The sequence below is a fragment of the Vulpes vulpes genome, chromosome 13 (genome assembly GCF_048418805.1).
Source record: "Vulpes vulpes isolate BD-2025 chromosome 13, VulVul3, whole genome shotgun sequence".
Classification (NCBI taxonomy): Eukaryota; Metazoa; Chordata; class Mammalia; order Carnivora; family Canidae; genus Vulpes; species Vulpes vulpes.
Window position 1 is genome coordinate 147,434,402 of NC_132792.1, and position 21,126 is coordinate 147,455,527.

The 21,126-nt window shown below is 37.4% G+C and overlaps 1 protein-coding gene across 3 annotated transcripts in view; it reads right to left on the bottom strand.

The window, feature by feature from the left end:
- Nucleotides 1-17,670, bottom strand: part of KCNK2 (potassium two pore domain channel subfamily K member 2) — a 198,003-nt gene extending 180,333 nt beyond the window's left edge. Inside the window, exons 1-2 of one of the 3 annotated variants that reach the window (XM_072733272.1) lie at nucleotides 17,242-17,670; nucleotides 3,182-3,361 (exon numbers count right to left, since the gene is read on the bottom strand). In XM_072733272.1, coding sequence (XP_072589373.1) covers nucleotides 3,182-3,332 — 151 coding nt within the window. In that variant the 5' untranslated portion in view covers nucleotides 3,333-3,361; nucleotides 17,242-17,670. The remainder of the gene's footprint in view (nucleotides 1-3,181; nucleotides 3,362-17,241) is intronic. The other 2 variants (XM_072733271.1, XM_026001119.2) reach the window with 2 other exon arrangements.
- Between the last annotated feature and the right edge of the window lie 3,456 nt (nucleotides 17,671-21,126).

The window sequence follows — 21,126 nt, forward strand, 5'->3', positions numbered from 1 at the left end:
GTGCAGAAGATACCATAAATAAAGACAATAAACAAATTTAGAAAACATATTTGCAATGCAGATGCCAGATAAAGGTTTAAAAGCTATGATTATATGAAGAGAGTTTTAATAATTGACAATAAACAGGCAACAGTCTAAGAAAAATGAGAACAGATATAAATAGGCAGTTCACAGATGAGCAAACCCAAATGGCCAGCAAATACATGTAATTAAAAAAAATTGTCTAATAGGGAAATGGAAAGTGAGCTAACAATAAACTATGACTTTAAACTTACTGGACTGACAAAAATTTTAAATAGTGGTAACGTTGTCAGTGGGGATATGTGGAAAAAGTATTTTCTGCACTGCTGGTGGAGAGGTAAATGGGTACAGCTCCATTAGAAAGTAATCTGGGAACATTTATTAAAATAAAAAATGCATAAGCCTTCTGACCCAGCAATCTCTCTCTGGGGTATATATCCCATAGAAATATAACCCCCCCAAAAAAGTAAAGATATGTGAGCCCAGTTGATTTTTACAGCACTCTTTGGAGTGGCAAAAATGTATACACAAAGAGGTGAATTATGGTAATCCATAGAACACAATATTATTGTTCGTATCTTCTAACCCACAGGGATTTCCAAAAGCAATTACTCCATGAGAAAAGGGGCCAAGAAAACCTGTATATAATATGATTTCACTTTTGTAGAGTAAACCACAACAAAAACATACACACATGTGTAAACATGTACACATGTGTATCTTATACACATATACACATATTATTACATGTACATATGTGACAGCAGGTTTGACAGTCACTAGAAGCATTACAGAAGACTACATATAAGACTACACTTGTTAAGAGTAGGTTTATGCTTGCTAATGTTTATATTAATTCAAGTGGTTGGAGTAGGAGAGTCAAATATGAGAGGAAGGAGAAAGAGAAGTAGGGACCAAAAGAAGAAACAAAAAAGCAAATATCACACTGAAATGCAATCATTATGATAAACTGATTTACATTAAATTATGTTTGTGTGGATATGCATATTTTCTGACCTATGCGGGCAAGGTACTGTGTATGCTTTTCTGAGCACTTCATATGTACTAATTTACTTAACCCTCAGAACCACCCCAGCTTCAAATTATTATTATCCTCATTTAACAAATGAGGAAACTAAGACATTAAATAACGTTCCCAAAGTGACATGATTATTTAGCCTCTGGGCTTGGACTTGAACCCAGGTAATGTCACCATAAAGTCTTAGGCTCTCAACCACTAGATGCATTGGCTTGTATGTCTGGGACACATCATTAAGCTAGATAGACAGTTGCAATGTAATGTGGATAATATGATTTCACTTTGGTAAAGAATAAACTCCTATGGATATCTGTTTGTTGGAGCAAGAAGAAAGTTGTAGGAGTCTAATCTGTGTGTAAGCTGTTAGTTTATTAGTTCTGATGGGGGTGGGGATGGATACAAGGACGATGATGGGGCGATTCACTCTGCTTTTAGATTATCACTGGAACATACATGATAAACAGTCAGTCTCTTGGTGAAAAAAATTAATGAATCACTGAGGGTTTTTTTTTTTCTCATGTAGGGCTCTTTGATATTTAAGTAACATTTGTTCAGTGGGTGTTTTCAGACACGAAAAGCTTTATGAAGGAGGTGGTATCTAGCGCATAGGTAAGATTTTGAGAGGTCAGAGGAATAATATGAGAAAAAGCTTCGGGCAGAAAACCACAAGTCATCTTTAGAACATATATTGATTGCCTCAGGAGCCTGAGCTAGCACAAGAATTTCGGTATGGAAACATGCTAATAAACCTGGAAGTCTGCGTAGGTGTATAAAGCCTTGAATGCCAGGACTGGGAGCATATTATTCTCTGTGCAAGTGGACTGGGCACCTGCAACCCTAGGCCTCTTAGCACTAGAACAAGTGCTGTGAGAAGCTGACATGGATGACATGTGGACGCCTGACAAGCCCCAGCCTGGGCTCCAGCCAGGGGACCCTTGCCCAAATACTGGCCCCATCCAGGAACTGTGTTATTCCATGCCACTTGTCGCCTCTGATCCACAGAATGCATGGGGTGTCCAGATGAGGCTGTGCCTGAGAAAAGCGCTCACCCCATCAGGCCCCTTGACCTTCCTCAGGTACCTTGCCTCACTGCTACTTTGGCAAAAGCAAAATAAATGTCTCCATCCACAAAGGAGCCACCTCTCCTTTCTCCAGGCCCCTTCCTGGCAACAACTTTACTTCTACCCCCATCTGGATTTTCCTGGCACGGGAGGACTATTCCTGGAGCCGGGAATGCAGATTTGACACTTCTTTTCTGTGTCTTACTGGCAAGAGCATCAAAGGCAGTAGGGTGGAGTGGATGGGAGACAAAACAAAGCAAAACAGAGCATGAGGTAAGACATCAGGTTAACTACCCAGGATCAAGCATGACTGTCCCAACAGCTCAACCTAGCTTTGAGTGACCTCTCTAAATTTTATCAACAGGATAAAAATTGCAGACCAAAAATTGTCTTTAGAAATTTGTTTTGCGCCACTCCCATTGGTAGTGAAAATAGATGTCAAGACAAATCTAGGAATTTGGTGCTCATTAAAAGACATTTGCTGGCTGATGGACTTTAGCTATAATATATATACACTTAAACATCAAACCTGTTTATAACATGTCCAGGCTCTCTAATGAGGGCACTCAACTATTGGGTACAGTTGCTGTAGAGTTATTTAAAGTAAAATACTGTCATGCCTTTCCATTCTCAAAATGCTTCAATGTTAAAAGAAAATCGTTTTTAGTGCTTCAATGTAACTCAATTCAAACTATAAAATAATATTGAAGTGACATACTTATGGCTAGGGGGCAGATATTAAAAGGTGATTCATTAAGGGTCACTGAACTGACAGGTTCAGTTACGCACAGCTGGGTAATATAGCAGGAATTCTCTTTGTCAAAGAGGGGTGCACAGAAGATGTCTTTGTAATAGAGGGCTGGCTGGAGCCCAAAGAGTCCATGCATTTCTAAGAATAAATTTCTTTCCTAACCTAACTGTACCAGGAAAAAAAAAAATGCAACAACAGAAAACAAACTAAGCCTTAGAGAAAGCTCCTGGAATGCAAGACTGGTAATGTGAAAAAGATTTACACAGCTGTTTCACAGTAGCCAGAGCTCCATTAAAATGGACTACTCACATTTTAGGGTCACTTCCTTCAGTTTAAAAATCTGTAGGCTGTGGAAAGCCATGTGTACACAACCATACTGTTCATACTTGATATTATGTAACTGGGCTCTTTTTTCTTCATTCTTAGTAATTCTTTTATACTCATGTGACTTTACCCCCATTGATGAAGCCACTTCTAGACTTACAGCCTCTGGGAAGGAAAGAAGAACAAAGAAATAAATCACTGACATTTGAGTTGCCAAAGCCAAAGTCCTTATGTAAACATTAAAGTTGGAAAACTTGTGAGGTATGAAACGCAAGTTTTTTTGTTTTTTGTTTTTTTTTTCTATTTCAGAGAACATAAAGATTATCTGGGCTGGATAAAGAGAAAAATAGGAGAGAAGATGAGGGATTAAATACTCCTGAATCCTGGGGAAGGGGGCCCTGTATATTCCCTTGATTTTACGCCAAGTCAGGTGGCAGAGACGAAGCACAGCCCCAGACAGGTTTGGGGATCCAAGAGGAACCTGGAACCCTCTTCAGCAGATCTGAGTCTGGTTGTATGTGTTTTTAAAATGCACTATGCTCTGCTGGCCATGGTAGCATTTGAGTAGCAGTGGCTACATAAGACGTCCAGCCAAAAGGGGACTGAGATAGCATGGGAGTCCACTGTGGACCCAGAGTCATAGAAGAGAAAAAGCCCCACATTCCTTGCATCTCCTGAGAAGAGACAGGAGATGCCAGACAGGTCTACCAGACAGACCTGATGAGGCCTGACGTTCAGGACAAGGCGGACACAAGTTGTGAGGACTCAGTAACCACATTCAGCATAGCAAATGCTACCAACGCAGATGTCAAAACATCCATGTCAAAGACTTGGACCCACTGAGAGCACCAAAACCTAGAGGAGAATGTGGGATTTGGGAAGTTCCTGAATTGACAAAAAAAGGCAAAATTGACTAAAACATGAAAGAAACCCCAAATTCACCCCAGATTAGATTCCTATCAAGGAAAATGGAGAACTGGAACAAAAGTCAAATTCATTTTATAGAAAAATTAAATTATATTTCTTAAGCATTCAGATTGAGAATAGGCTGAGAATCATACACGCTTCATATGACTCTCTCAAGCATAATTTTTTCACTGTCCAGAGACGGTTGGCAATTACTGTAAAGTTAAAAAATATGTTCTTAATATCCCAAATCCAACTATCATCTATCAATGAAAATATATATCCAGTGATTTAAAACAACTTGGATCATTTAAAACTGTTAAAATGATTCAGTCTTCTCATCACCATTGAAATAAGTTTGTTTATGCTGGAAAGTTAGAGTCAGGCAGACCATGAGAATTATAAAGGAAATTAAGCAGTAATAGCCTATGTATGATATTTTAAATGGAGGTTCCTTTTTTTTTTCTTTTTTTAGGTAAGCCCTACACCCAACATGGGGCTCAAACTCACAACCCCTACATCAAGAATCACATGCTCTACCAACTGAGCTAGCCAGGAACCCCTAATTGGAGAGTCTTTAATCCCAATTATTTGTCTGAGTGTATGTGGTAAGATCAAAGAATAAAGTATAAAGAAAATTTTTAGAATTCACACATCCAAATGAGTACCATCCTGAAATAATCACGCTAGAAGACCATTGTGATCTAAAGGTATTGATGCTGAAAATAATTTTGGGAGCCCTCTTCTGAAGTTGGCTTCTAAGACAGTATATGAGCCCTGACAAGAAAATAAGTGCTATCTCTCAATTTGAAGCCATTCAAGAAAAGCAGCCTGAAAGTCTGTAAGTCACACTTTACCTTTGATTACTAACAATATTTCAAGTTTGATACACTTATTCAATAAATTTGGTCCCAAACATTATTAACAGAGTTCATAGCACAAAACATCCTTAAAGAATGCCACCGATGAAAATATGCCAAACATCACACTTCTGAAAGGCACCAAACGAACTATCAAAGGTGGAAATGGTAGAAAATGCACACTCATTCAACAGGGGAGAAAAAGTTAATACTGTGAACTTTGACCAATAGATCTTCGATGCCTCATATTAAGCAAAATTCTCCCAGATTTTTTTTTCTTAATAAAATGTGTTAGGACCTAGTGGTCTCCTTTTTAAAACAAAACAATAATGTAGTGTCAAAGAAGAAAAGCGTAAGAGAGGCAAACTAGCTGGAGTATTCTCCACACAGAATACCCAAACATACCAAGAAATAGAGAAGTGAGAAGAGATGACCTAAAATAAATCTAAAATAACGTCTCTAAAATAAATCTCTTTAACAATCCTTCTGCCCAGTTCCTCAAGAGGATTGTATGTGGAATGTCTGAATGTTGCCTATCTTCGACCTCTGATCCCAACCATCTAGAAGATGAATTGAAGTGTTCCAAATGACAATTGGAAATGTTATTTTACTACCCATGAGCAGACTGAGTTTTTAATATTTAACAAACATGAATTTTTCAGCACTGACCAATCAGAACAGATGCGGCAACAAATGAGCACTATTAACAACTGATATTGTCATACTGGGCGTCTCAACTGAGGCTCCGCCCTGCTCATGGGTATTTCTCAAGGGGAGAGATAGCTCCTTTGTACAAAGCTTTTTGTTTGTTTGTTTTTTATTTTTTGTTTTTATATGAACTCAGTAAGGAACACAATCTCTACTTGCAACCCATCTTTTGGAAGGTCTATACTTTGTTGCAAAAAAAGGTAAAAACAAACTGAAAGCAGTTTTATGGGTTCGGAAGATTTTAAAAGCAAAGTGATATCACTTCACTAAAAATAAGGGCCTCCTAATTTTCTATTATAAATTAAAAACTTACATGGAGTCTAGATTCTGTAGGAGAAAAGTAGGCTACATCCTGTTACTGATGTAGTGGAATGAGGATAAAAGGGCTGGTTTTATCAGATCCTGAGGACATAGGAGATTATAAAGTTACTCCAGAGAGCAACAGATCTTTCTTAGATTCCTTTTCTCATGTTGAAGGAGAATTGAATTCCAGATGCTTCCCAGAGCTAGCCAGCTTCATCTCTTGCTTGCAGCGACCCCTAACTCTCCCTGCCTCTCTCTGATTTTGCTCTGGACTCTTCCAATCCCTGGGCCCCATAGCAGCAACTTCAATCATGTCGCTTCTCTGCATAAAACTTTTCAAGAACTTTCTATCACATTTCTAAGGAAAGCTCAACCCTTAACACGACTACATGTCCCTGAGTGATCAGCCCTATTTCTCCAACCTCATGTTGAAACTCTCTCCCTTTTACTCCCTGTCTTCCAGCCACGTGAGACTGAGTTCTTCCCATCCTCCAGCTGCGTACATATACATTTCCTGTTGTCTTCATCAGCTCTTTCCTACTTAGCCCTCAGTTTCAGCTTACCTATCACTTTTAAAGAGGCCCTCCCTGAAACTCATTAGTTATTTTCTTATCATGATGACCTCAAGGATTTAAACATTTGATGGGTTTCAATTATTACCCTGCTCAAATCATCCATGTTTAGCTAATAAGTAGCCTTTTAAGATTGAGTGTATGTCATGAGCCAATGACATAGCCCTATTAGTCCTGAGAGCTTCTTCACTCTATAATAGGACAAAATGTTCCATGCTCATCTTCTACATTTCTTGGCTCACACTTGGAGTCACATTTCTCAAAAATGTCTTGACTTCTTTTACTAGGAAAATGGTATAGGAAGACCACAATATTGGTGCTAAAGATTTTCATTGCTACTGGGTGCTTGGTAATGTTTTTCTGGGTTTTTCCAGTGGAGGTGGTTGGGAAATATACATCTACCTATATCTTACATCATACATAATGTATTACATACCTCTCCTAGTACATATGTTCTTAATCATATAAATACACTTTATATACTATATGTGTTGTATATATGTATGTATTTTAAATACTTTCTGAGTTAATAATGATACTTCCAGTTCAAATTCAGCACTAAAATGTTTTACTTAAAGTATATTTCATCTGTATCTCAATTTTTTCCATATCAAGAGAATCCTGATTCTCAAGGTCACAGGGAATGATAGAATCAGAATATATTATAATTTTTCATTTGTTTTCCTCATATTGCATGCAGAATAATCTCAAAAATAGCAATATAAATATTACCAATAATATGATTACTGAATACATTGAACAATTTGTTTAACATATACTATCCCCAATATCCATTTATCTTTTGAAAGATTTCTTTATCTTAAAGAGAAGGAGTGTGACAGAAAAAGAGCACAAGCAGGAGGGGGCAGAGAGAAAGGGAGAGAGAATCTCAAGCAGACTCTGTGCTGATATGGGGCTCAATCTCACAACCCTGAAACCATGACCTGAGCCAAAACCAAAAGTAGAGGCTCAACTGACTTCGCCATGCAGGTGCTCCCACATATTTTTATTTTTTTTTCCACATATTTTTAATAATTACATTATACATACATTATCAGAGCATGAACTCATTACATATTGTATTCTCTACTCTTCAATCCTTATGTAATTGTGATTCTACAAGTTAACAATACATTTGAGGCTTTCCACAGGTATTCATTGAACAAATAGATAAAGTGCTTTATTTTTTAAAAGAAATGTTTCCAAGTGTGAACTTACAAGACAATCAGTTCTGTAAGGGAGCCCCAGTTTACTGATTTTAAGAATTCACCACTGGATCTAAACCTCTGCCCTATACCCTTTAGATCTTTTCATGAGTTGCTTATATTTGTCTGCTACTAGTTTGGGCAAAACCCCTCCAGTTTCATCTGACATTCTCAAATAGGCCTGCCATGCTTTTCAGGAATTATTGTCAACTATTTTGAATTTCTTTTGTTTGCAAAACCATCAGATGACTTATTGCTCTTCTCTGCTTCTTCTTGTGCAGACTTTTAAAAAAGATTTTATTTATTTAATTGTGTGAGAGAGAGGGAGAGGGAGAGGGGGAGGGAGGGAGAGAGAGAGAGAGAGAGAGAGAGAGAGAGAGAGAGAGAGAGCACAATGTGGGAGGGGAAAGGGGCAGAGGGAGAGGGACAAGCAGACTCCACACTGAGCAGGGAGACCAATGTGGGGCTCAATTCCATGACCCTGAGATGATGACTTGAGCTGAAATCAAGAGTGGGATGATTAAACAACTGAGCCACCAAGGCGTTCCCACAGATCTCTTTTAAAAAACCCTTTATATATCTGGTACCTACCAGAAACATTAAACAAACAAAAATGATCCCATAAGTAAACTTATGTAATTATCATGTGTGCTATAAAGGAAAAGTACATTATGCTATGAAATAAATACTTTTAATATTTTGTTTTTTTCTTGCACTTTTTCCTGTCTGGAAGGGCTTTTCTTCTTGTTCCATCTACTCAAAAGTTTAGAGTTCCATAGCAATAACAAACCCATTTCCTCCTCTTCCTGGGATCCTAGGCACATTTATTACCTAAGAAGGAGTAGGTTGTTCTGTTTGTTCCCTCAAGAACAAGGAGGATTAGCATCCTTGAATATTTCTAAAAAGACTATGGAATATGAAAATCAAATTTCTATTATAACTGTGTCCCATGAGTCCTAAGTATACATTATTCCCAGGCTTGGAGCACCACACCCCATATACACAAAAGTCTTATTCTACCTTGGGTAAACAGCTTCATTTCTAGTACTCACTATTGGCCAATACTTTTATCAAACTATTTATTTCAGAAAGCTAGACCGTATTGTCCTTGTGCCTCTAGAACCTCAGCCCATCCATCATTTTATTAAATTGATCTCTCTTTCTGGCTCCCTACTATGAACATAAAAATTGAGCTAAATTTTCTGGCAATTAAAACATAATTTTTTCTATCAGATAATTCATCTCCCTTTCTCTTTCCTTTCTATGATGGTTGAACATCTGAAACACTAGTATAACTTTCAGTGTTTCACTTTGCTTTTACTTCACCACCTCAATATCCTTACCACTACTCACTTTCTCAGTCCCTCATTCAGCCTTCTGGCTGCCAGCACACCACTGAAGTTACTCTCCTAATTACCAAATCCAAAGAACATATTTTAACTTTTTTGGGGGGTGAGGGGGTGTCTTTATATTTACATCACCTATGGCATTTGATATAGTTGACCATTCTCTTAAAAGTCCCTCTTTTGGCTCCATACACCATTTTTTCCTAGATTACCACCTATAGTGTGGCTCATTCTCAGCTTCCTTTCTGGCTCTACTTTCTCCATCTGCCAATTACAAATTGATGCCACCCACTTAGAAATGCCCAGCACCGGGGATCCCTGGGTGGCACAGCGGTTTAGCGCCTGCCTTTGGCCCAGGGCGCGATCCTGGAGACCCAGGATCGAGTCTCACGTCGGGCTCCCGGTGCATGGAGCCTGCTTCTCCCTCTGCCTATGTCTCTGCCTCTCTCTCTCTCTCTGTGTGTGTGTGACTATCATAAATAAATAAAAATTAAAAAAAAAGAAAATGTGTTTGTTTAAAAAAAAAAAAAAGAAATGCCCAGCCCCTTCTCAACACATTTACCTCTCCACATCTTTCTCAGCCTCATCTATGGTTTTAGCTGACAATTTTGAATTTTTATCTCCAACTCAAGAGTCAAATTTCCAATGACCTAGTTGACATCTTCCACCTCCTGGACTTCTGACATCTCAAACTCAAGATAGTCTGAATTTTGCTTTCTTTTTCTTAGTATATCCATTTAGTTCATTTAATAAGTATTTATTATGCTCTATTATGTACCAAGATAGTTCTAGGCACAACAGCGAATTAAAGGGCAAAAAAATCTGCACCTGTGGAGCATTCAGTTTAGTTACGAAGATTATATTCTAATGAGGAATTTCCATTACAGTCTTGTTGAGACATTCTATATAAGTACATACTCTATTGCTTTATTCTTTTTTTCGCAACTATACAACAGTGTGCCCACACAACAATTTCCTTCACCACATCCATAATAATGGACATTTACATTATTTCCAATGTTTTGATATTAAGAGATGTTGCAGTAAATCCCCTTGGATGTCTGACATCATCCATCTACGTATCTATAGAATGAACTAGAAGCAGAATTTTTAGGTCTGGGATTATGTACATCAATAATATTCATATGCATTCAAAAGTGTTTTCTGTAGAGTTTGCATCAGTTTTAACTGCCACCAGTAATTTATAAAAACATCTTTTTTCCCACACCTTTGATAATACAGATATCAAATATTTCCCATATGATCTCCCAAATGTTTTCCCCTTCTCTTCCTGCATGTGAAATTGAACTTCATTTTATGTTTGGAAATCATTTATATTTACTTTATACTTTCTTTCCTGTGTATGTGTTTGGCCATTTTCTACTTGGTTGTTAGGCATATTCATGTTGGTTTTGTAGGCTTTCTATACACATATCTGTATATGCATATACAATCTCTTTGTCCATGAGATAACATATATCTATATCCTAGCAATGAAAAGTAGAAACAGAAATTTTTAAAAGTATCATTGATAAGGACTCCAAAAAATGAAATATGCAAATATAAATCTAACAAAAAATATGCAGAGTCTATATGAGGAAAACTATAAAACTGAGGATAAATATGAAGTGGAACTAAACAAATGGATTAGATGGCTCAATATTAGTAAGATGTCAACTATCCCCAAATTTAGATTTAACACTTATCCCAATCAAAATCCCAGCAGGATTTTTATAGATATAATCCCCCTGATTTTAAATTTTGTATAGAAAAGCAAAGGATGTAGAAAAATAACTTCAAGGAAGAACATTTTTAAAGAAACTCACACCACATGATTTCATGACCTACTATGAAATTATACTAATCAAGACAGTATGGTATTAGTGAAAGTATACTTACCTAAACTAATGGGAACAAATAGAGAGTCCAGAAATTAACTTACAAAAATGTAGGGAACTGACTGTTAATACAAGTACAAATGCAATTCTATGGATAAAAGATAGTCTTTTCCATGAATGGTGCTGAAATAATTGGACATTCACATGCAAAATATACATGCTTCCACACATATCTCTTACTTTGTAAAAAATATTAAAGTGAGTCATGGGCCTTAATGTATAACATAAAATTACAGTCTTCTGAAAAAAGCAAACACAAAAGAAAATGTTCATGAGTTGGGTTAGAAAATGCATCATTAGATACAACACTAAAAACTTGATACATAAGAGGAAAAAAAATGGATCAGTTGTACTTCGTCGTAACTCAAACCTTTTGCTCTAGAATACATGGTTAAGACAATGAAAAGCAGAGTATGGAAAATATCTTCAAATCATGAATCTACCAAAGGATTCATACCCATAATTTTAAAAACTCTCAAAACCAACAATAAGAAAACAAATGTCCAGTTAAAACTGGACAAAAGATTTGAACACGTCTCACCATACAGGATACTCAGATCACAAACAAGCACATGAAAAGATGTTCAACGCCTCAAGCCATAATGAGATGCCATCGCCCACTTATTAGAATGGTCAAAAGATGAAAGCAGATGAACAAATAAATGGACAGCACCAAGTGCCGACAGGGAGACAGAGTAATCTCATACGTTGCTGGTAGGAGTGCAAAATGGTAAAGTCACTCTGAAGATTCACATTTACCATATGATCTGCAATCCCACACTTAGGTATTCACTCACCCTCGAGAAATGAAAACATATTCACACAAAAACTTATGTTTAAAGCAAATTGTACGTAGAGAAACATTGTTCAGAATCACCCAAAACTGGAAATGGCCTGAGTGTTCTTCACTGATTGAATCAATCAGCAAACTCTGGTACAATAAAATATTGCTCAGCAATATAGGAAAAGCAAAGTCCTGCTAGGCATGACAACAGGGATGAATCATAAATGCATTCTGCTAAGTGAAAGAAACCAGACTCAAAAGGTTGCAAGCTGTTTGGTTTTACTTATATGACATTCTAGAAGAGGCCGAACTATGAAAACAAAAAACAGATACATAGTCCCAGGACCTAGACGTGGCAGGAGAGAATGTTTCAGGGGTGAAAGAACTGTTCTTTATCTTGATTATGGTGGTGGTGGTTAAAAGACTATACATTTGTCAAAACTCACAGAACTACGCACACAAAAAATAGTGACTTTTTACTTTATGTGGGTTTTTAAATGACTTAAAGAGTATATACAAAACAAAAATCTGTTTTCAGTGAGCAGATGATCTCACCCTGAAGGAGTAAGAATCCTACACCTTTCTCAAAATAAAACAAAGCTTAAGAACATGAAGGAAAAGAAGCAAGAACTTTTTCAGGACTGCACTACTCAGAACTCTAAGTTACCAAGGTGTGAAAAGAAATTGGTGGCTTTTGCACACGATCGTTCTACTCATCTTGGCCTCTCACCTCAGGTTTCAAAAGGAGGAAAACAGCATGAGAGAAACAAAACACTTTGGCATCATACTATGTAATGACCTGTAATCACACTTCTGTTAGCTCTGCTGGACTTACTCGAGCTCAGAGGCCATTTCTCTCGCAGGGGGAAGGAGCAGTCAGGATAATACTGGCTGAGCAATGCTCATGCAGAACAAGGGCTTCTCGAAGCTTCATTCTATTCAGTTCGAATGCATCAAAGCCCTCTATTCCACTATTTCTTCTTTAAGTCTACATTTTCATGAAATAACCGCCAACCAAAACTATTGCACAGCACAACGTGGCAATGTTAACCTTTCCAATGAAAAGAAAAGGAGGAACTGGGCTAAAAGAATCTCGCACAGACAGAGCTACTAATATGAAAAAAAGCAACATGTTGCATTTCAAAATCACCTAGTGGTTAACTGTGTGAGATAGCTGGACTCTGCTGCTATATAGTTTTCGGTTTTTCTCTTGCACCTATAAATTTTGGCTCATGCTGGCTAAAATCTTCAGTCATACCAAAGAAGACTTCTGATTACTAGACTCAAGTCAACTGATATAACTATGCCCTAAGTCTCGGAATCTATGCCTATAAGATGTAGCTTACCAGCCTTTGAGGAGCTATGGAGCAGAGTTTTACCTGACATTGTCACCTCATTAACAGGTATATACATTTTTTATTTAAATAACATATTTAATAGATATGTTTATTAAATAAAAAATATTTAACTTATAATATCTGTAATATAAATCAAGTAATATAAAATGTATAAAATCCAACTGTCCCAATCCGTATCATTTCAGCCAAGGAAGGTTGCCAAGATCACAACTGTGGCCTTGCCTCCTTTGTAAAATAAAAAATTTACATGAGTAAATATGAATACTTCTGCTTTCTTGAAGTGCCTGGGATATACTGGTAGTGGAGAGGACAGAACTGCACACGCTCCGGTTTTTCTGCACACCTGACTGAGGTTGAACCTAGTTGCACTAGGTCTGCTCAGTGTGCGTACCTGGTTGATTGGGTCTCTGCGGAAGGCGCAATGCAAGGTAAGTGATAATTACTGCCTAAGCTTAAGGCTCCCATTAAAGCATCAAAGAAGCAGATGAATCATATATTTCTGGATAAAAATCAGAGATTGCCATAAAACCATTAGACAAATTATACTAGATGCAAAGTCTCATTTCTCCGTATTGAACCTTCTCCTTAGACTATTCCACTTCATTCTGCTTTATTATTCATATTATACATCAAATGAAGTAAGTGTAGCATCCCTCTCTACTTTAAAGGTGAGAACAAATGAAATAATATATGTGGAAATGTTTTGAAAAGAAAATGACAGGACATAGACGCAGGATAGTATTTTCTTTAATAGCCATTACTGATGCTCTCCCAAATACATATCAACTTTCCACATAGTGAATCTGACAGCTAGATTATTTCCTATCTATGATGTGGAAACATTGCTTAAGCCCTTTTTAAAAAAAAAAAAAAGATTTTATTTATTCATGAGAGACACAAACACAGAGAAAGAGAGAGAGAGAGAGGCAGAGACACAGGTTGAGGGATAAGCAGGCTCCATGCAGGGAGCCTGATGTGGGACTCGATCCTAGGACCATGGGATCAAGCCCTGGGCTGAAGGCAGGCACTAAACCACTGAGTCACCCAGGGATCCCCCATGCTTAAGCCCTTTTAAGCAGTAGTATAAGAATGATGGTTCTGCCAAGTGCTTTGCACTTGTGACAAATGAACACAATAAGCAAAATCATCAAAATCCACTGTCCATATAAAACTTTGATTTTTGTAGGCACTGTAGAAAGATGTCATAGAAAATATTTTGAAGATGAACATTGCCAGTCCTTAAACTGAGTATAAAAGTCATTTCTGCTGAGTATAATTTTGCTGATTACAGTGGGTTCCCTAAGAATGATTAGACACAGGATGGAAGAGAAAATTAGTGATAGCCAATCCAGTGTATCCACTGTCTTAGTCATTGAGGACTCTAGACAGTCAACCAAATTGATTTTACCGCCTAAAACATCTAAATCATCTAAAAAAAACTTCATTATTTTCAATTCGTACATTCTGATTGCCTTACTCATTCTTTCAATGCACTTGTAGTGGCTTTGCTTAACAATTTTCTTATATTAGTAGCCCCCTAAGTGAAGAATAGATATTTCTATTGGGTCATATCTTTGAGTAGCATCTAGCACAACCAAGGTATTTAGATGGTTTTAAACAACTAGAATGACTAGAACCACCAAATCAGAAAGGCCCCTAAAGCTCATGCAGTTTAGCCATCCTATTGTATTCTTACTATAGGCCAAGCCATGGCACAAATTGTCTCATTTAATCTTTAGAGTAGTAATTTTAAGGAGGAAGAATTTAACTTTGTTAACTTCAAATTATATATGAAGAATCAGAAACTTAGAGTTTAAGTATTTTCTCAAGGTCACATAGTTTATAAATACAGGGTCTGGAATTCTAAGAAACATTTGTCTTACTCCAAATAACTTGCTCTGCCCTCTATTTTGAATCCCCTTGTCTATATCATATCACCAGGGGCAGGGAGCTCGTTCCTCTTGGTACCGCAAACTTTGAACAGTTCTGGCTACAGATCTTTCTGATGTCCAACAACTAACTAGAAAAAAATTATAACACGTCATAAAAATTCAAGTTATCGTTTGTCATCAGTAACTACATCCTGATCCTTCTGGAGGGTGGAGGGGTTCTAAGCTGACATTTTCCCTTTGAAGATAATCCTCAAAATCCTAATCATTCTACCATACATTACTGACTTGGCTTTCTTTAAATAATCCAATGCTTTAGGACTTCTCTAATGTCACATCATTTCTTGATTGAGGTCCCAGAATTCTACATAATAAATCCAGATGATTTTACCCTGAAAAAAGTGTTTATGCAGATGATATCAACAAATCTTCTAATTCTTAAGAGAACTTCCAAATGATTCCTGTAAAATATCTTATTCTAATTAGAATTATATCCTGACAGATCTGCCTGTATAAATTATATGTAAAATATACCTCTAAGTAGGAGACAGAACTGAACTATTAATGGGATAATTTAAGCTCATCCAAATGTTATATATGATTACCCCAAAGTATTTTACCTTGATGATAATTGTTGCTTAGTTACAGTTCCTGTCAGCTCCTACCCAAACGATCCAACCACCACTTCTGCTAAGATGTGATAAAATCACCTGTATAGCATTCCTGCTACTTGTTATAGCAGAGGGACACGTGTTCAGTTTAACAAGTATCTATGGCAAGTGATCTAGAACAAAATTAGAGACCTAGAACAGTGTTATCTGGCATCCTAGGAGATAGAAATGGCAGCTCTAATAAATCTTCCTTACCTCTCTAGCTCTTTTCCACTCAGTGCCTTTCTCTGTGTTTTCTGCTTCTCTTCTGTCACTCAGGAACTTGGTTTGACTCCAGGAGTCTCTTCATCCACTTGCCTTTCAGCTTATTTTCATGCTCTTTACACCTAAAAACTGATCTTCCCCATTCAAGGGTTTGGCCAATGTCTTGGCTTACCCAACAGTCTTCAGCAGAGGGGCCTCCAAAATAGCTAATTGCAATTTCCAATGCTACAAATTAACACCTGGAAATTACACCCTAATTGGAAATCAGCTGATATTTTACATACTGAAGTAAGTGCTCCAAAAACTTTATATCCCTTCAAATAAACAATGAGTAGAACAAATCCATGTATTTAAAAAGAAAAATAGCCAGGAATAGAAATTGGTTAGAAATCTGATTTTTAAAGAAATTCCTTATTGAAAACAGTAATGCAATGTAACCACATTATTGTGCAGTTCCTATTAAACAGAATTCAATCACATTCATGGATAAGTTAATAAAATAGAATCCTGATATGAAATGATTACTGTACAATCAAGCCATTTGTCCTATTACCCAACACCAGCATATATATTCCACATTAAAAAACTATCTATTAAGTATGTACTTTGCCAGGCTCAGCTAAAGATGGCTCAGCTATATTTAATATATACATAGGGTTATGCTGTTGATGAACTTGATCCACATTTTCAAGATCACAACCCTATTCCTATGAAGTGAGAAATCTTACATAGAGACATCTAAACAATTTTTCAAACAAAGCAACTAATCAAATAAATAAGGAAATGTAAAAGATAAAGAAGTGTCTGAGTTCCCAAGTTTTAGTGTAAACTGTCATAACTTTTCTTCCCCATTGCCAAGATTCTGAGCCATCTCTTCCCTAGTTGATAAATAAGATTCACTGAGGAAACAACTAAAATTCTAAGTAAATTGCAAATAATATGTATCAATCTATATATGGAAAAACTGATTACAAGATTAACCGTAACATGAAACCAAAGCAAAGACAGTTTAAATGACCAGAGTCCAAACGTAATGGAATGTGTAGATACTTCTGTTCATCAACTTTGCATTGCCAGAATTAATACATCACACAATAAAAGCCTGCTATAACATGTCTATTATATAAAACATGCCCACATGAACGTGCAATTTATTTCAGTGTTGCAAGGTCATGGAAAAAATTCCAGTAACTAACCCTCTGTTGGAACCACCCAATGAGTTTAATTATAGACTTGTCTATGAAGACTCCCTACATCAAATACTTGCTTGGAAAATCTACTCTACATACTCCAGAAATTTTGAAAACAAATGAGATACTTGATTATTGCTAAGATACTTACAGTAGAAGTTCCTTTTTGCTTGTGGGTTCATAATTTGGGGATGTTTTCATCAGGAGTCATCATGCTTTTGATCTTTAGTGCCGTTCTTCCACCAAGGTTTCTTGTCCGTAATTTCCAAAACAGAGTCACTTGTACTAACAAGCCATCGTCCCATACTGTTTCCTTTCTTGTGTGAATGTTACCCTGTAGATCAATTTCCTGTCCAAAAACACTCAAAAATGAACAAACGCTGCTGTACGCAAGTGAAATGTGCTACTCAGATACTCTGTTTTAGCAGTTTGGTTCAGAAATTCCCTGATTGAAATGAGGAACTATATCCCAGTTGTTCCAGGGAGCTTTAAAGACAGACGTTTCTTCCTCATGAAGGAGCATATTAAAATTGCCAGCGTCATTCATTCTCACTAGTTTGTGGCTTGAGTACTATTGCACATGAAGCATCCATGTACTGTGTGCCTCCTGAAGACCCTCCCAATTGCCACGGTAACAATATCCCAACTAAATTTTAAAATCAGGCTTAGTATGCTTTGAAGTACATAATGTTTTCCATTCCTGAAAGGACAAAGAGATCTACATTGTCAAAGTTTATTTTTAAGCTCATGTGCTTGCTAAGTGCAGTGGCAAACAGGCTTTCCGTGCCTGTAGGACCATTGCTGGAACCTATTAATGCGAACAGATGAATCGTTGGCTTGCTTCCACATAAGCTTTTCTTTCTTTCTTTCTTTTTAACCTTATCTAAATAGCATTGATTATAATTTTTTTAAATCGAGAATGCTATCAGTTTTCTGAGCTTGCTTGTTTTAATTTTGTCAGTACAGAAGCCATGGAAGAAAGGCAAATAAGAGGAAGGTTTCAAATAGCTTTTTCTGAGATAAGAAAGTTAGTAATTGGAGGTAGATTCCGTTTCTGGAAGAAGTCTGAGGGACATTTGGAGACAGTAAAAATGACATTTTTTTTTTTAAATAAAGGAACCAAAGATAAAGAATGAAAGCGGTAAATAATGAAAAGGTGATAGAAAGAAGAGAGGATGTAAGGAGGAAGAGAGAGAGAAAGAGAGAGAGTGATGCCTTGACTTAGCAACAATTCTTCATGTATTTTCTTATTGTTGGGAAAGCAAATTGCTCTGGTTTGTATAACCCCCTACCAGTCTGCTCAACCCACCAAAATTAGCCCACATGTCATCTAATACCAGACTAAGACTTGTGGAAACACATTATTGCTCTATTAAAGCCATAACAAAATACAGCTGAGCAGTGAACATTAGGTGGTAGGGTGACCCTGAGGTAATACAATCCGTATTATGGAATTTCTAGCCCAAATTTTAACCATCTGGTTTTGATATGATAACAAATGTGATAATGTACATTAAATACCAGTATTCAAGTAACATAATCCTTCCCTCTGACTAAAACAATGAATGCTTTTCAAATCGTTTGAGAGGGAGAGAGTAGAGACACAGACACTTATCCTTGTGCACAGGCCAACAACGACCCTCCCGTGCACAAGCACACATGTGCATGCGTGCAATAAGCATAAGCTGTCAGTTGGCTTTCCAGAAATAAGAGTGAGTTTTTGCCCCTCTTATCCTCTTTTCAGGAACCCCTTTGCACAACTGCTCTAAATTGCAGGAGACTTGGCTGAGATCGCGAGGAAGGGAAGGGAAATGCGAAAAATAATAATGCTAATTGAACCAGACAGAGATGTGAAACTTGACCTTTGCTTCATCAGTACCATGTACTGATGCCATCATCAGATCAAGTACCCAGCCAGCCACTGGCAACTTGAACATCAGATTATCCTTATCCTGTTTTAACTTCATGAGAAAGTGTTTCTGTATTTCAAATCCAGATTTTACCATATTATTAGATGCCCAATAATTCAGTGTTTTAAATGTTGCTAGAGTCCAGAAGTTAGGATCCCTTTAAATGAGCTCCTTAGAATTAGACCAGTTGATGGAAAAGTACTAATGCATGAGTGTTTGCTGACCTTTTATGTTTGCATGTGAGAGATTGACAGAGTGACTTGGAGAATGGAGAAGGTGTGTGGAAGCTGCAGGCCTAAAAATTAAGTTGGGAATAATGAGTGGTTGATTAGCATGGCGTTAGGAGATAAGGAAAAGGCTAATGTTGATGGAGGCTCTTGTATTTTGGAAAGGAGAGCTTGTATAGAGGTGTATTGTACAATCCAGCTCCATTTATCAAACATCTACCATGCCCCCAGGCACTGTGCTAAGAACACAATTTTGCATGTTAAATGCATTAATATGAATTTGTACAAAGGAGAGAGATAGCAAAGATGAGGGAGATGTTAATTAAGTTTGGCAAGATAAAGGTTGATGTCTGAGCTGCATGTGGGAGATGATTGGAATTTGCTAGGCAGACAACAGGTGGTAGGGCATTCCAGACAAGTGGAATCAGCATCTGCAATGGTAAAATGGCAAAATTATTCTCAAAAACACAAATGATGTGCATTGGTGGATCTTAAAATTCCAGTGAAATTTCAGAATGGGCAAGATAACTTGGTCCAGGTTTGTCCCCGGTGCTTGACCACGTGAGCTAAGGGGAGAAACTAAGTCTGGTGCACCGTGGTATCACCTACATTCCTTGCACATCATGAATTGACTGATAAATGGACTGCATTGCCACTCCACCCCTCAGCAAATTCGGGATGGTATGAGTACATCTTGCTCCAGGAGTTCCTGTGTTCTGTGTCTCCTCCCAGTAAGAAGAAGTCTCATTCAGAGGATGTCTGAACATGAGGAATATTGAAAATTTATTCACTCCCTTGTTTCCTCCTGATGTTCAAAGCCCCATGAGTCAGGTGAATGGTATTTGACGGAACTGGCAGAAAATAAAAACCCCAAGTGCTCTTCCTTGATTTGAGCCAAACCCGAACCTTTTCAAAGGCGTGAAAACATGCAGCCACATTGGTTTGGTTTTCCTTTCCTGGGCCGCTCTTTTTCCTGGTGCTGGCCAGCACCACACAGAAGTCTTGCGACATGAGCCATTTCCACGGAATTTAAAATTCTGCCAAAAACAAGAGGGATTGGAAATTTCGTGAGAATGGTTATTCTTAGGAGCTTTCCATCCCAGATTCCTAACTCGTGTGGCTCAGATAAGCATCTAAAATGCAGTGCCAAACCTTCTGAGGTCCCCAATGCACTTATTTCTACTCACATTTCTGCACAGAGACCTCAAAGTTACAGTGAATGCAATGGTTTGTTGGGAAATTTCTTCTGTATGTCAGCCCAAGGTCCCCTACCTATGTGGGAATGGGTTTGGAATGCCACTTACAACACAAACATTGGGTTTGAATGTCTCCAGAACATGATCGATTTTTGAGATGAGACATGTTTACATTCTTCCAAATCAAACAACCTACCCCAAAGCAACCCTTCAACTATTTTCTGGTTGCTTTTTTGTTTTGTTTTGTTTTGTTTCCGAGCCATTTCATAATATAATAAGAATATTTTTTCTTAGCATACTGTTAAGTGTGTAACTACTCAAGCTCTTCCCATAGGCTCATTTTTCATGAGAAGACTATATCATAAATTCAACCAAAATCTCACTGTGACACTATATCCATTAGGCATTGCTATGTAACACCCCTACTCCAAAATTCGGTAGTTTAAGCTACCGAATTATTATTGTTAATTTTCGTACAGGCCAGTATGACAATTCTGGTCTCATCTGAGCTCATGTATGCATCAGCTGCAAGTCAGGTAAATGATTCTGTGATCTTGGCTGGGATCTTTAATGTGTTTGAAGGTCAGCTGACCGTAGGCTGATATGGGATAGCCTCAGCTGGGACTACTGAGCTCTTCTCGTGTTCTCATTTGTATGTATCTTTCATGTCCCTCTAAGAGACTAGCCTTGGTCTGTTCTCTGG